This window comes from Arvicola amphibius, chromosome 6, assembly GCF_903992535.2.
Source record: "Arvicola amphibius chromosome 6, mArvAmp1.2, whole genome shotgun sequence".
NCBI classification, from domain to species: domain Eukaryota; kingdom Metazoa; phylum Chordata; class Mammalia; order Rodentia; family Cricetidae; genus Arvicola; species Arvicola amphibius.
This window is the reverse complement of record NC_052052.2, coordinates 31,261,030-31,277,621: the sequence shown is the minus strand read 5'-3', so window position 1 is coordinate 31,277,621 and position 16,592 is coordinate 31,261,030. Positions and strand designations below refer to the sequence as shown.

The following is a 16,592-nucleotide window of genomic DNA, read 5'->3' as shown; positions in this document are numbered from 1 at the left end:
CATCTCCAACTACAAGCAAGAGACAGAGAGCACATTGGGAAGGAAATGGTGCTAGTCTTTTGAAATCTTAAGCCTGCCCCGAGTGACATACCTTCTCCAACAACATCTCATCTTTCCCAAACCTTCCCACAAACTGGGGACCACGCATCCAAACATTTGAACCTATGCAGTTCAAACTATGTCAATAATTGCACTTAAAAATAACATTGAGAAGCTGGAGAGATGGCTCAATGGTCAAGAGCACAAATTATTCTTTCAGAGGACCTGGGTTTAATTCCCAGAACCCACAAGGAGGTTTGCAACTATGTGTAACTCCAGTCTCAGGGCGCACAGACATACATGCAGGCAAAACACCCACACACATTTTTTTAATTAAAATATAAAATTAATATCTTTCCCCTAAACTTTTCACATCTTTCACCCAGAATAACCAAGACCAAGCAATTGTTATGTCCCCAAACCGAACTATTCCAAGTGCTGTGTGGTGAGCCCCATAGAGATGCCGCACATCCCCTGGGAGACATGAGAGAACAGCCTTGGAAGACAAGGAGGGAGATCTCTGGCCACCAACTTCCTGGGCAAAGCTGAGGCATGTGTGTTGGTGTCTGTTTGGAAGCTGCCGTAAGTAGGGCTTTAGGTCCTGGCCCTGTTTATAGAGGTGACACAGCTCTCTAGATCATCTTCAGACCCTGAGCTTATCTAATACAGAGACACAGCAAGACATACAGAACTCTATGACAACTGACACGCGCAGGCAGATGATGACAATTCAGAGTGGTCCCTGTGGTTTGCGTGGGCAGTGTGAGTGGACTCCGCACTCACTCATCTTGATACGGAACCTTTCAACGTAGGGTAAACTTCGACAGTGCTGGGCACCCCTCCAACGCGCTAAACATTCACCTTGAGCTTAGCATGACCAGGAAGAAAGAGCGGGTCCTGTTGGACCACAAACCATCTAGCTGGACCCTAATGCGGCGTTAGCTCCATCACCCGTATTCACTGCATCCCAGGCAATCCGTTTTGGTTGAAGACATAAGAACTTCAATTTTTTCAGTAACTCACAGTCATTAGGGGAAAAACCTACGGAACAACACTGGAATGAAGTCTCAAGGGGCTGTGTGAGATGTAGAACTATCTGCCCTTCTGCAAAGTGGCGAGGCTCGAAATTTTCTTAGAAAATTTTGCATATTTTGTAGTTCCAAACTGTCTATTTGCCATTATTGTGAGTGTCCCTGTTTCTGTTGTTTTATAAAGTTCTGATCAATCAAACCCCATTCCCTGCCCTCCTATTCTTCCCCCTCTTCCCTCTACCCCCCCAGTTTTTTTTTTTTTTTTTTTGGTTACTAGGTGTTGATGAATAAGTGCTTCAAACAAAGGAGAAAGATACATTAAACTAACAAACTAGTCAGCAATTACCTTTCAGACATCAAGTTATATGCAGGTGAATATATAGTCTGAGCTTGATAGCACATCAGTGATTCCATCACTCAGGAGTGAGCTAGGAAGACTGAGTTTGAGGTTAGCCTGGGCTCTATATTGAATTTCAGGCTAGCCTCATCGCAAAGCAACACCGCGACCCCCAAAATCAACCAAACAACAACAACACTTCGAACAACAAAAACAACGGTTTTGTCATCTTTGCATCCCATTCAGCATTTTCTCAAGCCTACGACTCTGGCCCAGCGTCCTAGAAAGGGAGAGCTGGTGGTCCATCCAAATGGGACTTATTGTTGGGCATCTGATGTCTTGTTCTTCTTTGGGCTTCAGAGTCAAACAAGATCTTAATCACCTTTCGTGTGTGTGTGTGTGTGTGTGTGTGTGTGTGTGTGTGTGTGTGAGAGAGAGAGAGAGAGAGAGAGAGAGAGAGAGAGAGAGAGAGAGAGAGAGATCTGACAAGGTCTCATTCTGCAGCACAGGCTGCCTTTGAACTCCCGTGTGGTCCTCCCTCTTCAGTCTCCGGTGAGTTTATAGTCATGAACCACTAAACCTAGTTGTATTTTCTTTAATTACTATAGCTTCTCCTAATTTTAAATTCCATTTCCAAATGTATGTTTTACTCTCCTCTTTCTCCTATTCTCTCTCCATGCTGGATTCAGTCCTGGGCAAGCTTACACTTCCAGTCCTTCACTTACATTAAAAAACAAAACAAACAAACAAAATAAACTAGCTGGGTGGTGGTGGTGACCTTTAATCCCAGCACTCGGGAGGCAGAGCTAGTTCCAGGACAGCCAAGGCTATACAAAAAAAAAAAAAAAACCCTTGTCTTGAAACAAAACAAAACACTAAAACACACACACACTTAAACCAAAAACTTATTTTGGGTAGGTCCTGGTGTCCCATGCCTTTAATCTTAGCACTCTGGAGAGGCATGCAGATCTCTGTGACTCATCCTGGCCTCTATAGAGTTCCAGACCAGCCAAGGTTACACAGTGAGATATTGCTTCAAAATAAATAAATAATAAAACCAAAAAGTTGATCTATGTCTCTCTGGGTGTATCTGTGCACGTGACTACAAGTACCCTGAGGCCAGAGATGCTAAATCCCCTTCAAGCTGGAGTCACAGCAATTGGGAGTCACCCACTGTGGGTTCTGGGACTTGCGTTCAGGTTCTCTGCAAGAGCAGTACTTATTCTTTAAGATTTATTTATTGTGTGTACAGCGTTCTGTCTGCATGAATGCTGCAGGCCAGAAGAGGGCACCATATCTCATTATATGATGGCTGTGAGCCACCATGTGGTTGCTGGGAATTGAACTCAGGACCTCTGAAAGAACAGACAGTGCTTTTAACCTCTGAGCTATCTCTCCAGTCCCAGCAGTACTCACTCTAAACTGCTGAGTCAACTCTCCAGCCTCCCTTTTTGTAAAGCATTCCTTTGACTTACTTCTCAAGCACATTTTGTCAACATGTTTTTTTTCTCTTACAGCCCAGGATAGACTCAAAGTCACTAGGTAACAAGAGGGTGACCTAGAACTTTTGATCCTCTTGCCTCTGCCTCTGAAATCCTGGGCTAGCAGGATAGCACCTGGCATTTTTTGAAGATAGTTTACCTGCAAATACAACAGTCCTCTGAGGCTCGCAAGGTAATTTCTGGGAAGGTATCTACAGAGAAATCGTACGTTGTACAATGGAGTCCTATGAGATTAAGAACCAAAGTGGGGCGGGCGGCCACTCCCTTTAATTCTCTTACAGACAGACCTGAATCAATAGCAAGGGGCCATATTTAGAACCATTCTCTGATGCCATTTTCTCTACTAAAAGGAACACTTGGTTTACTAAGCTCCCTGCAATAGGAGGGTGGCACATACGCTGCTGACCCTCCACTCCATCCACCGGAGGCAGATGTGTTCCTTCTGAGTCCGCCTTGAGATTACGGGCCATGCTCAAAATCCCACAGGGAGGCAGGAGGAGAGAACCCGTTCAATAGGGCTGCATTTAGGAGAGAACCCGCTCAACAGGGCTGCGTTGCTCCTCCCCCGTAATTAAAAAAGCAACCCTTCAATAACGAAGTGAATCAACAGGTTCAGATTTCGGTCGTAAGTTTATTACCAGTCAAGCCATGGCTGTAATGTTATAGAAGAAACAGACATCAAGAAAGGAGGTGGTAAAAACGATGCTTGTCTCCAAGGCTAGTCAGAGGGACCAGGCCCGGAGCAGAGCGTGTGTCTGCAGCACCTACCTGGGTGCTACTGTCATCGGAACTATCCCCACAGCTCTGAGGCTGGAGGCTCAGCTCCTCTCCAAGCCTCCCAACTTCTCTGCGCTCCGTGGCCAACAGCTGCACATGGCCTCTCCAGTCTCCATTCTGCTGTGGCTCCTCCCGCCTCTCTCTTGGGGAAGTGGCCGCCTTCACTGACTCCTCTGGCATTTCTTCCTGCTTACTTTCTCCTAGTTTGGAACTTGGCACAAATATAACAATAAAAAAAATCTATCAAACAAATAATCTTGTTGCAGACGAGTGAAGAAAATCCTACACGCTAGGGGATTTTTTTTTCAAACGTGAATGGCAAGGCTGGAAGTTGTTCTGGGTGAAGTTTATAGCATTGACTCTTACATTTTCTCCCACAGTCAAGGAGATGACCCATCATACATTTTTACTTACAGCTCAACGACCAGTTTACATTTTTTTTTTGTCCTTTCTGGACTTTTAGTATTGTGCTGGGCAGATTCAGGTCATAGAGAGTTCCAAATGCCACTCAAAAGCAGGTACTTCAACAGGCAACGAGGCTACAGTGGGCTATAAGAGGTTTATAATTGAGAAATAAGGCTATCTAGACGGTAATTAGGCTGAGTAGTAATATATGGCTTGGTTAATCATTGACATGAGCTAACGAAAGACAGGAGTAAAAGTGTACGTGTGTTTGCACACACACACTCACACACACACACACACACACACACACACACAGATGTTGGTAGGAGATTTTAGTACAGATAGGAACATGGGAAAACAAAGTATCCCAGGATGGTTTAACAAATAAGATCTGCAGGGGCCAGCAAGATGGTTCAGTGGGGAAAGGTGCTTGTTGCCAGGCCTGATGACCTGAGTTCAATCCTTGGGACTCACATGGTAGAAGGAGAGAATCAAGCCCTTTAAGTTGTCCTCTGACCTCTACAAAGGTGCTATGGCATGCTTGCACCTCCCATTCCCCAGTTAAGTAAATGGGTTTGCTTTTACTTTTGTTTTTAAATAAAGAAAACATGCCAGGGAACCTTGATGAGAGACTGTTGTCTCCATCCACATAATAAAAGTAATAAAAATCAGGGGTGGGAACCAGGAGTGGGTCTGGAGAGACTTTCAGTCGGTGTTCATGACATTCACCATCAGCCAGATGTGGCAGGTGAGGGAGACAAGACTGCATCTGGATTTCTACCTGGGCAAACTCACGACTGGATGGTGGACTAGGCTGGCAGGGTGTGCATAAGGAATGCTTTTGAGGATCTGGACACAGGGGAGCAGGGGCAGAAACCTCGGCACTGTACCCAAGGACATGGGAAGAGGAGGATGATGGGTAAAGGGGTCATCTTAGATGGAAGCCAAAGGCTTGTAAAGAGCAAGCAGAAGGGGCTGGAAAGCCAGAGAAAGAGGGGGCATCCTTGAGAATTTAGGCCACAGACACAGAAGGAGGGGCGCAGCTTCAGCCCTCAGAGAATGTATAGACTACAGTGCACACAAGCATGCTGGGTGGTTTGGCTGCATTTTGCTTCTGCTATCTTTCTTTTGGGGCAGAGCTTTCTGCATGCTAGGTAAGCACTCTGCCATGAAGCTACACCCCAGCCCCACTTTTATGTCTAGTCCCTCAATCTGAAGTTTGTTTGGGGCACCTTGGAGCCCAGCATTGCATGCTTCACCAATCATAGTTGCTACTCACATTCAAGAAGGAGTTGGCAACACAAATCAAGAGCCATAAAAATACTTAGAATCTGAGGCTGGAGAGATGGCTCAGCAGTTAAGAACATTGGTTGCTCTTGCAGAGCACCTGGGTTAAATACCTAGTTGACAGTTCAAAACCATCTCTAACTCCAGTTCCAGGGAATCTAGTTTCTTCTTCCAGCCTCGAGGTACCAGGCATACATGTGATATACAGACATACATGCAGGCAAAACATCCATACACATAAAAATAATTAATTAAAAAAGAAAGCCCTGAGCTATCTTAAAATGTTGAGAATCTGAAAAATTATAACCATGAACATATATTGTGTGGTGCTGTGAACTGGATCTAGGGTTTCATGCACATTAGGAAGGTGCTGTGGTATTTATTGAGCTGTAACCCCAGCCTCCATAAAAATATTGTAATTGTAATAAAATAACTCATAAGAAGAAAAGTTCAGTGTTCAAATCTGCCCATAATAATGCGTTTTTAAAGCAGCAGCTTGTGGAGAAACACTGCTCCTGTTTGCACAGAGGGATGTAGGTACCAACCAGCCTTGCTACCGTGGCAAGTCTCCCCACTGGTGACCCAATGCAGCCAGGCATGGTTGAGCAGTTCTGACTGATATTGTCAGTTCTTTCCATGAAGCATTTCCAGGGTTACTGCTACACCCTGACAGCTTCTTGCTCCGGGCTACTGTTTCTTCATCGTGGCTCACAATGGATTAACCGACCTGCCTGTAACCTTCCATCTTCATCTAAGGAGTTGCTAGGACAACTTCCCTTGAAACCTGTCACACTGTCCCCGTGCTCTAGAATTAGGCTTTCTTGATCCCGCCACCAAACCTAAATATGGTGAACCAGCTTCTCAGTTCCTTGTTTTGGGGCTCACTATTAGAGAACTGCCTCCATCTCTCCAAGATGCCCTTCCCACCCCACACCTGCCAACCCCATCTCTCCAAGATGCCTTTTCCCCTCTACCTCTCAGTTTCTTGCTTGAGAATCTTGGACTCCAAGCTAATTCTTTTATATATATATATATATATATATATATATATATATATATATATATATATATTCATTATGTATACAGTATTCTATCTGTGTGTATGCCTGCACGACAGAAGAGGGCACCAGACCTCATTACAGATGGTTGTGAGCCACCATATGGTTGCTGGAAATTGAACTCAGGACCTTTGGAAGAGCAGGCAATGCTCTTGATCACTGAGCCATGTCTCCAGCCCCGCCAAGCTAATTCTTAAGTTAAAAGAAATTTTTAACATAGCAGAAAAATCAGGAGCAATATTTATCTGAGAACATTCATGCAGAAATAAATTTGGTGGCATCAGGACCCAATCTCCCCAGTTCATAGAAAAGGCTGTCCTTGGGCAGTAGAAAAAGACATGATCTCCTGAGTAAATTGGGAGCATGGAGACCTTGGGATAGGGTTGAAGGGGAGTGGAGAGGCAAAGAAGGGAGCAGAGAAAAATGTAGAGCTCAATAAAAATAAAAAAAAAATAGACAAAAAAGGCTGCCCTTTAGGTCAGTGTCTAAGGAGCATGGGCTTCTACTGCTTCCTTCTCAGTGACCTTTAGACTTTTGTCCACACAAAGTCATTTGTTTCTATTAGTTTTTGTACTAGATTAGAGCAGACCATTTGCCTAAAATCTCCAAAACTCCTGTGAAGGATAATTTTGGTTAGAATTTGTAAAAACAGAGTTAGGTAGCAAAATTAAACAAAAAAAAAATTAGAAGAGTTCTGAAAACTCAATTATCAGATATAATGTCAAATAAGGTCAGCAAAACAGAAAGTCCTTACAGAGTACAGCTTTGATTGTGTAAAAACAACTTACCGCGGGCAGTGGAGGCACACACCATTAATCCTAGCACTAGGGAGGCACAGGCAGGCGGATCTCTGTGAGTTCGAGTCCAGTTTGGTCTAGTGCTGTGGAACAATCCTTTTCTACACTATGAATATGTATTGTTCTCATTGGTTAATAAAAAGCTGACAGGCTGGTAGCTGGGCAGGAAGTTAGGCGGGAAAGCTAAACTGAGAATGATGGGAAGAAGGAGGACAGAGTCAGGGAGATGCCAGCCAGTCACCAATGAAACAGGATGTGTAAAAGTAAGGCAACAAGCCATGAGTCACGTGACAAAGAATAACTAAAAATATGTGCTAATCTAAGTTTAAGAGTGAGCTAGTAATAAGCCTGAGCTATCAGCCAAGCATTTATAATTCATATTCAGCCTCTGAGTTGGTTATTTGGGACCAGGCAGTTGGGACAGGAAACCCCACCTACAGTCTACAGAGTGAATTCCAGGCCAGCCAGGGCCATTATATAGAGAAACCCTCTCTCAAAAACTAAACAAAACAACCAACCAACCAACCAAAACCAAATCCAATTTACCTGCATACTTGTGTGCACAGAAGAGAGGTGGGTGGGTGTCTCTCCCTGAAGAGGATTGTGGGTTATTGTAACCCCCTTTTACTTTTACGTCCTTCCTAAATTCCAGCAGAAAGCCTGTGCTAACTTTCAAAAGCAAGAGGGAAAGTTTCAAACTGTAATGTTAGTGCTAAATCAGAAAGCAGCGCACTGCCAGCCCACTGCCCTATGCTGCAAGCGGTGCCCTACACACTGCCCAGCCCACCTGCTCTCTTCCATAGCACTCAACACTCAGTGGTTTAAAAAAAAAAAGACAAACTCTAGGAAATTCTCAGAACTAATTTTCTTTTCTGATTACATCTCTTGAAAAGGAACATCAAATCTTTCGGATAACCAAGCCAAATAAAATCCCCCTCCAATTACTACTGTGTTCAGGAGTTTCTCAATTTACCAGAGTGCCTGTCTTTCTTCACTTGGGCTCAGAACCTCTACTTCCAAAGGTGGCACTTTAGACACCAGATCTTCATAGAGGTCCTTGCTTGTCATTAAATTAGCAGTTCTGTCCCCTACAGAGCAATATTTTAACTGTTCCAATTCTTGTGAAAACTTCAAGACCTGCAAAGTTAAGCGAGAAAGCAAATGTCCTATTTTGCAAACTCTTGTACGTCTGTGAAAAAAAAAAAAAGCATATCGACGCCACCCAATGCTTCATTCCTGCCTTAAGCTAGTCAAACCGGTGCCCTACAGTAAGGCCCTACAGTAAGTCTTATTACATCTAGTTAAATACTTAGTAGGCATCATGACGTAATCCATGCTTACACTAGACTGTATGTAACTCCACAGTTTAACCAATCAACCAACCAACCAACCAACCAACCAACCAACCAAACCAACAGGTAGTTTGGTCTTTGATGTTGGTATGTCGATTGATTGCTGATTATAAGGGGCTGTACCTTTAAGCAGGAACAAAGAAACAAGCGGCAACAAAACTCCAGCAATTCTTAGGCTTTGACGTGCCCACCACACACTTTCGTGCCCACCACACACTTTCGTGCCCACGTTTTGACTGCACTTCTCTGATTCATAAAGCAGTAACATGTTGCTTCGAGAAAATCGTAGAAGGCTATTATAAAAGGGACATTTCTTCCAGGCTGACCCTATTTATTTGAAAACACTTGAACTTGTAAAGGTTTCTTGGTGACTGCGGTGGCCCCTAAATGTCAGCCTATGTGGCAGTTTATTTAAAAGGCTACTGTGAGGCTCAGGCTCGGTGTCTGGGTGGAAACTGCTTGGGGGTATAAGATTCTTAGGAGAATCTGGCAGGACTAAGTAAAACATTAATTTCTGCTTGTTTGCTCTTGGAAGACCCTGAAATTTCCCCTCCTCAATGGTGTCTAGTGGTATGTTCACACGAAATCCAAGCAGACCTCCTTCCAGCAGAGAGGTTCGCTGGGAAATAGTTCTATGAACAGAAGATGGTTCACGTCACAGTCCTGAATCAGAGTAAACAACTGCTTGTCTGAGAACGCAAAGTTCCTACAGTAATTGTACTCGATTCTGAGAGCCAAGGAATAAAATCCAAAGCTTAATTTCCATGTACTTTAAGGGATTCCCTTGGTCTCCTAAGACTTTCCAGTCCTCTCAAGAGGAACTACAGATTGCAGTATAGACTTCAGTCCACATAGCTCTCCCAAGGGCTGTCCCTTTCCAGTGAAGGTGGGTCTTGAACCTTGGAGGCTATGGATGGCTTATTTGAAGCGTGGGGAGCGTGTGGTCAAAGACAGACACACAGTTGACCCAAGTTGCTTTGAAGAGGAGGGAGAAGGCCATAACATGAGAGGAAACAAGAAGACAGGCAGTGGGGGAAAATCTTAGGAGATGGTTTCCTTCCTTCCTTCCTTCCTTCCTTCCTTCCTTCCTTCCTTCCTTCCTCCCTCCCTCCTTCCTTCCTTCCTCCCTTCCTTTCTCTGTAGCTTTGGAACCTGTCCTGGAACTAGTTCTTGTAGGCCAGGCTGGCTTTGAACTCACAGAGATCTGCCTGCCTCTGCCTCCCCAGTGCTGTGATTAAAGGTATGCGCCACCACTGCCCAGCTGGGAGATTGTTTTCCTAATGAACATATATTAATTTTGCAAGCAGGAAAATAAATTCCAAAATGCTACTTAGTTTTTACAGTTATTCTGAAAATGCAAACATTACATAATGACAATAAATCCTACTTTTTAAAGGACAGCAGGCAGCAGAACTTGGGATGAATATTCTAGCAAATTAAAAACAATAGTACTAGCTCTTGAAAAAAAAACAAAAAAAAAACAATAGTAACACAAACACCAAGCATTTTCTGGGTCCTCTGGACCCACATACAACGTTGGGATGTCTCAAGCAGCTGGAAATTCTCCTCTTTTTTTTTTTTTTATAAAAACATATTTCTTTTTATCTTTTTAAAATTATGTGTATATATTAGCATGTACATGAAGTTGCCTGGTAATTCAGAAAAGGAAATCAGGTCCCCTGGAGCTGGAATTACAGGCAGTTGTGAGCTTCTTGATGTGGGTGCTGGGAATCAAACTGGGATCCTCTGAATGAGCAATAGGTGCTCTTAAGCATCAAGTCATTTCTCCAGCTCCAAAATGTTGCTATTTATCATGGAGAAAGTTAACCCCATTGGCCCTTCTAGGAGATGGATGATGTGGGAAAGGACAAGCTTCTACTTGATCTTAGTAATAACAGTTCAGTCTAATCAGCAGCCACGTCTAAATACCAAAGAACTAAGGTCAGGGCTCCAGTCTGTGAGACCTTAGGGTAGGACAGAAAGAGCACAGGCTGAGAAATGCCAAGCTGCTTGCGGGTAGTTCAATTGCCCAGGGCCTCTGGGTTCTTCCTATAAACTGAATGAGCTAGCCTACACAATCACACCTATTTCTGCTACAAATTTCTGTGACATGAGTCTAGATGTGACCTAGACAAAAAGTCTGTGAAATAAGAAGCTTTGGCAAATCCATAAGGCACAGCCCGCCTTCCACCGAGCAGGACACCTTCAAGTCTAGAGCTCTGTCTGTTCCGAAGAGAAGCTTCGGGGCTGGTCAAGATACAGAGGCTCAAAATGAAAACTTTTCATGAGCAATAGTTTGATGGGCAGGAATGCAGCATCCCAAAGAAACCATCCATGATATGATTACCATTGCAAAGGGAAACTTGATAAATTCTACAGTGGAGAGATACAACAGAGAGCATCTCAGCCAAACAACATAGCTTGAGTCTCCCAATAAAACATCCTGGGAAGGAGACATCATTTCCACAGGACTCCTGCCCAGCATGAGCAGCTTGCATTAAACTGTGGGAAACAGCAGACAAACCCAAACGGAAGGACGTTCTTCCAAATAACAGGCTGTGACTCTTTCAAAATCCCTAAACTGAAAATGAAACCTGGAACTGGAGAGATGGCTCAGCGGTTAAGAGCACTGGCTGCTCTTCCAGAGGTTCTGAGTTCAATTTCCAGCAACCACACGGTGGCTCACAACCATCTCTAATGGGATCTGAAGCCCTCTTCTAGCATGTACATGCAGACAGAGCACTCATAACTAAAACCATACAAAAATAAATAAAAACTTGAAGCCCTCACCCTCAATAAGGTGGTCTCAGGAGGAGACCTTAGGAAGCACAGGGGCAGAGCTCTCATGATGACATTGGTATTCTTATGAGAACCATCTGGGCTGGAGAGATAGCTTGGGGGTAGAGCATTTGAAGTGAAAACATAGGACCTGAGTTTGGATCCCCAGAACTCACGTAAAGTCAGATGTGATAGGGGGATGTGTGGGGGTGCGTGGAGGGTGGAAGTGTGTGTAGAATCTCAGCGCTCCTACAACATGATGGGGCAGAGTCAGGAGGATATACAAAACTTGCAGACCAGCTAGCCTAGCATAGATAGTAACCAAAAATAGGAAACCCTAACTCAAACCAACTGGAAGGGCAGCTGAGGTTGACCGCTGCCCATGTTGTGGCACGAGCATGTCCACACTCACACACACACACGAACATTCCAAGAAGATGGCCATCTGCAAGCTGGAAAGCAGCCTTCACCAAATGGGGATCATTGGTGCCCTGACTGTGAACTTCCATCCTGCAGAGCTGTGGGCAATAAATGCTTGTCATTTAACCCGCCCAGTCTATGCTTTCTGCTCAAGCTGCCAAACAAAGACTTCTTCAAAAACCTCATAGACAGACAGACAACTCCTGTGGGCAGATTCAGGGGCTTAAAAAGCTTTCAGCGATCTTATATTGTATCTTAGACTAGAAATGTTTTGAGTTGTTGTTCTCCTCTTCATCTCCTCCTCCTCTTTCTCCTCCTCCTCCAATCGTCTCCTTCTCCTTCATTATCTCCTCCTCCTCTTCATCCTCTTCTCCATTTCTGTTAAGGAGTAGGGCTGACTGCTCAGGGTGCCGATGACTCACCTTGCTAACAGTGTCCCACAAACAAAGGCTGCTTGTAACCGTTGCCCACACATCTCCCTGGATTCTGGACCGTTTCCTCCCTACATTCCATACCATAATCCACACTCCAGAAATTCAGTTGGCAGGAACTGATTTAAGGTCAGACATCCACAGGCGGTGGAAGTCTAAATGTTTGCCCTGACTTATTACCCACGCTATACATCCTTTTGTTATATGGTAGTAAAAGGAACTTTGATTTCTAAATCTGCTACTTAAAGTTTCCTTTTATTCCATTCACACACAAGACATGTTAAATATTGAACACTCAAGTCATCAATAATTTAATCTCACCTTGGCTTCTAACTCAGAATTCTCTCTCTGTAGCAGGTTATATGCCACTAAAAACTGGTCTCTGCCCTCGGCCCGTGGAAGAGTTTGGATCTCCTTATAAAGGCACAGGAGTTCTGACTTTGATTTTTGGAATTCCTGTTTAACAAATGAAGATTTTTTTATAATAAAAATATATTTAAATCTAAACTCATTTTAAATAATAAAGTTTCTAAAGTAAAAAATAAAAACATTAAAAAAACAAAAAAGAAAAGAAGATCTTTTGTAGGATAAATCAAGTCTACTTCCCTGCAAAGGAAGAAAGTTTCTCCAAAGGATTTTTGAAATAGTCCAAATGAACTGTTCACCATTACATGTTCCTAAACGCAGTGTTTCAGTATTTACAGGTTGAAAGACTGGGTGTCTACACTTATTAAAGCAAAGCTTGAATGAAAGTAAAATCGTCACCAGCGCCTGCATTAATTATTTGCCTTAAAAATACAGGGCTGACAAGATGGCTCAGTGGGTGAACAAGTTTCCCATGCAAGCCTGGGGACCTAAATTTGATCCCTGGAATTCATGTAAAGGATGGAGAAAACTGGCTCCAGAGTGGTCCTCCGGCCTCAGCACTTGTGCAGTGACAATGTATTCTCTCCCTGACCATATATACACATACAATAACTAACAAGTTTAAAATGCATCTCGCAGCGTCTTTCACAGAACTTCGTGCTACAGTGTGGTGTAGCTTTGATCTGCACCCCAGCAGGGCTACCTCTGAAACTAGGGCTGGGCAGACTACCGGAACTTCACCTCAGGTAGCCAGGAAACTGGGAAGCCGCTTCCCACATCTCTCTGACTTGTGCCCTTAACTACAGATCCTGCTGCTGTACAATGTGTGCTCGCTGACTCATTAACCAGCATTTCCTCCAGTCCTTGGACTGTGCGTTTTGATGCAGGTCACGCAATTTCTCACACTTTCGCACAGACTGCACGGATATGCAGTGTTTGATGGGGGATGATGAGGGAGTGACAGTTTGTGATACCCAGTAGCTAATAGGTCACATGACACTTTAGGAGAAAGGGCTATTTGATGTTCTCTGAAAGCTTTGACGTCAGAGGGAATGGAAGGTGGGGGTGAGGCTGTAAAAAAGCTTCAAGTGGGGAGGGGCTCCTAAATCCAGTCAAATGAGAACAGAAGGGTGGGGCCCTGGTCTGACAGGTTGGAGCCCTTGTAAGAAGAGAAGAGACACATGGGTCACACTCTGTTAAGAGGACACAGAAGGTGGCCAGGACTTTCCAGCCTCTGGGACTATAAGGAAGTCACAGCCAATGGTACTGAATGACAGTGCTCAGCCTAAGTTCTATTTTTTTTTTTTTATTGTGTTGCATGGCCCGGGCATGAGAGAGAGCTGGGTGTCTTCCTCCATGACTCCCTGCCTGTTCATTTTAGGGTTTTTCATTGAGTGGGCAGACTGCTGTTTCTGCTTGGTTGACTGGCCAGTGATTTCTGTCCCCAGCGCTGAGCTTTCAGACACATGTAGTCATGCCTGACTTTTTACATGGTGCTGGAGATTCAAATTCAGGACTCCATGCTTGCATAGCAAGGGCTCTTACCTACTGATCAGTCTCCCCAAGGTCATAGTTTGTTTAACAATAGGAACAAATGGCCACATGAAATCCTTCAAGTAGAAAAACAGGAAGAGAGCGCCACCCGCAATGTGATACCTCACTGTCCACTCTCAAGGACTTCTGAATAGTAAGAAAGGCAGACGCCAGCTGCTGTCGCTTCTGTCTCTCCTCTGACAAGTCACTCTCAAATATTTTAATATTCTCTTGGCTCATTTTCAGTATCTGTAAAAGGCATTTTGCAAAATTCACTTTATGAACTATTATTATACAATAGCACTGTTACCTGTAAAATTTAATAACAATAACCTCCTGCTTAACTGGATGCTAAAGTCCTGTGTGGGCTATAGAAACTTAGGAAAACTAGTTCATAGGACATATTTTTCTCTCTAAGCCAGTTGACAGAGCTGCTACATGTAGTGAGCCTTATCCTGCCTCCAACATAGCCACCATGACAGGGGTACTTTGTGGTTTTGAAGACATTTTACAAATGTTAATCATGCATGAGATATATTAAATTTCACGATTTATTTAGTGTGAGGGAGAACACACGCATCATAATGTTTGTCAGAGGACAATTGGTGAGAGTGAGTTCTCTTCTTCCACCACGTGAGGGGTCCCAGGAGTCAAACTCAGCTGGTTAGGCTTAGCAGCAAGCACCTGTACCCTCTAATCCAGTGGTTCTCAACCTGTAGGTCGACCCTAAAGGGGGTCATTAACGACGCTTTCACTGGGGTGATCTAAGGCCATCCTGCATATCAGATATTTACATTTCAAATAATAACAGTAGCAAAATTACAGTTATGAAATAGCAATGAAAATAATTTTATGGTTGGGGGTCTCCACAATATGAGGAGAGTTGAGAACCACTGCCCTTAAGCCATTTCCCCAGGCCCCAAACGTAAGAAGCTGATCGAATCTCCCCAAATGTAATTCTGATGACAAATGGGGTAATGGCTGGAATGACTACGTTCACGGAGGGGCTATCATGCATCAGACACTACGGTGAATGCTCTACCTGAACAATCTCACATTGTCTCTGGAGGAGCAGTGTGGGATAGGAACGTAACGGTCATCACACGTCCCCCACAGGCCACCAGTCAGTCTCAGACATTAAGTCACATCTCAAGGTCAGACAGCATTTGTTCACTTCCAAGTCCACCTCTTATAAGTCCTTACCATATCTGCTCTGTACAGTCATGTCATGCACACTTCTTGTTGTGTATGAAGCCTACCAGGGTGTCCATCTATAATCAAAATGTGCTTTAGTGAGCACGGAGTGAGAGTCCCCTTGACGCGCTCCATGGAAAGGACAGGCTGTCAAGGCAAACACAGCCGGTAGGGCAGAGCCGCGCCGCCTGTGCTTTAACACCAATAGTGTACGAGATGGCTATTCCACCATTAGCCTCAGTTTCCCCTTATGAAAACCAAGGACTGCAGTGCCTGGACATTTATGAACACTTTGCTCAGAGACAAAGTGCCATATTGTTCTGAACTCTCACCCATCCAGGTGAAGCAATAAGCTTGATCATTCCCGTGGTTCCCACAAGCCTCGCTGACTTCTCCAAGATCCCCGTGGTTCCCACAAGCCTCGCTGACTTCTCCAAGGAGACCTTCTGTAAGCTCATCCCAATGAGCTGGAGATGGGTCATCCCCAGGGCTGTTTACACCCTTGGCCTGTTGGCAGCGTTTTGCTCATTCGTATGTGGTTTGTATTAAGAAATAGAACTGAAGAATTATCTTTTCAAGCAGGGCGTGGGAAGTGGAAGCAGGAGGATTAGGATTGGCTGTATAGTGAGTTTGTAGTCAGCCTGGCTGTACGAAACCTGTCTCAAAGCAGAGTGTCATCTTTTATTTTCATTTCTTACCTCATTAAAATCTTGCACTTTAATTGGCTCTTGGTCTTTCATACTGGTGTCTCGTCCGTCTTCCTACGTTACTGATAACTTGGCCTCTCAGATGGAAATCTCAATCCAAATAAATCACCAGTTAAAATATACTCAAGAGTTACTAAAATAGCCTTAAAATAATTTATATTTGTTTAAATTACTGGGTGTGTGCATGTGCACACAAGCTATGTGTGGGCACACTTGTGCAATGGTGCACATGGGGAGGTCAGAGAACAACTTTGGGGAGTCTATTTTCTTTTTCTACCTTTTTGTGGGTCCAGAGATTGAACTTGGGTCTCCAAGTTTGTATGGCAAGCACTTTTACCCACCCATTCATCTTGCCAGGTCCCAAAATGAGTTACATTCTTTTTTTTGAAAAGACACGTTTATTCTTGTCTTATGTGTATGAGTGTTTGCTCTTTAGGTGTATATATGCACTACATTAATGCAGTGCCCATGGCAGCCAGAAGAGGGCGTCAGGTCTCCTCGAACTCAAATTACAGATGACTGTGAGCTGCAATGTGAGTGTTGGGCATTGAACCTGGATTCTCTTGTTAGAGGAGTAA

At 44.0% G+C, this 16,592-nt stretch overlaps 1 protein-coding gene across 1 annotated transcript in view; it reads right to left on the bottom strand.

The window, feature by feature from the left end:
* Ccdc30 (coiled-coil domain containing 30) overlaps positions 1 to 14,353 on the bottom strand; it is a 48,705-nt gene extending 34,352 nt beyond the window's left edge. The window contains exons 1-4 of the mRNA XM_042055348.1: positions 14,237 to 14,353; positions 12,536 to 12,670; positions 8,207 to 8,370; positions 3,678 to 3,897 (exon numbers count right to left, since the gene is read on the bottom strand). Of these exons, the coding sequence (XP_041911282.1) occupies positions 3,678 to 3,897; positions 8,207 to 8,370; positions 12,536 to 12,670; positions 14,237 to 14,353 (636 nt within the window). The remainder of the gene's footprint in view (positions 1 to 3,677; positions 3,898 to 8,206; positions 8,371 to 12,535; positions 12,671 to 14,236) is intronic.
* Positions 14,354 to 16,592: the final 2,239 nt, after the last annotated feature.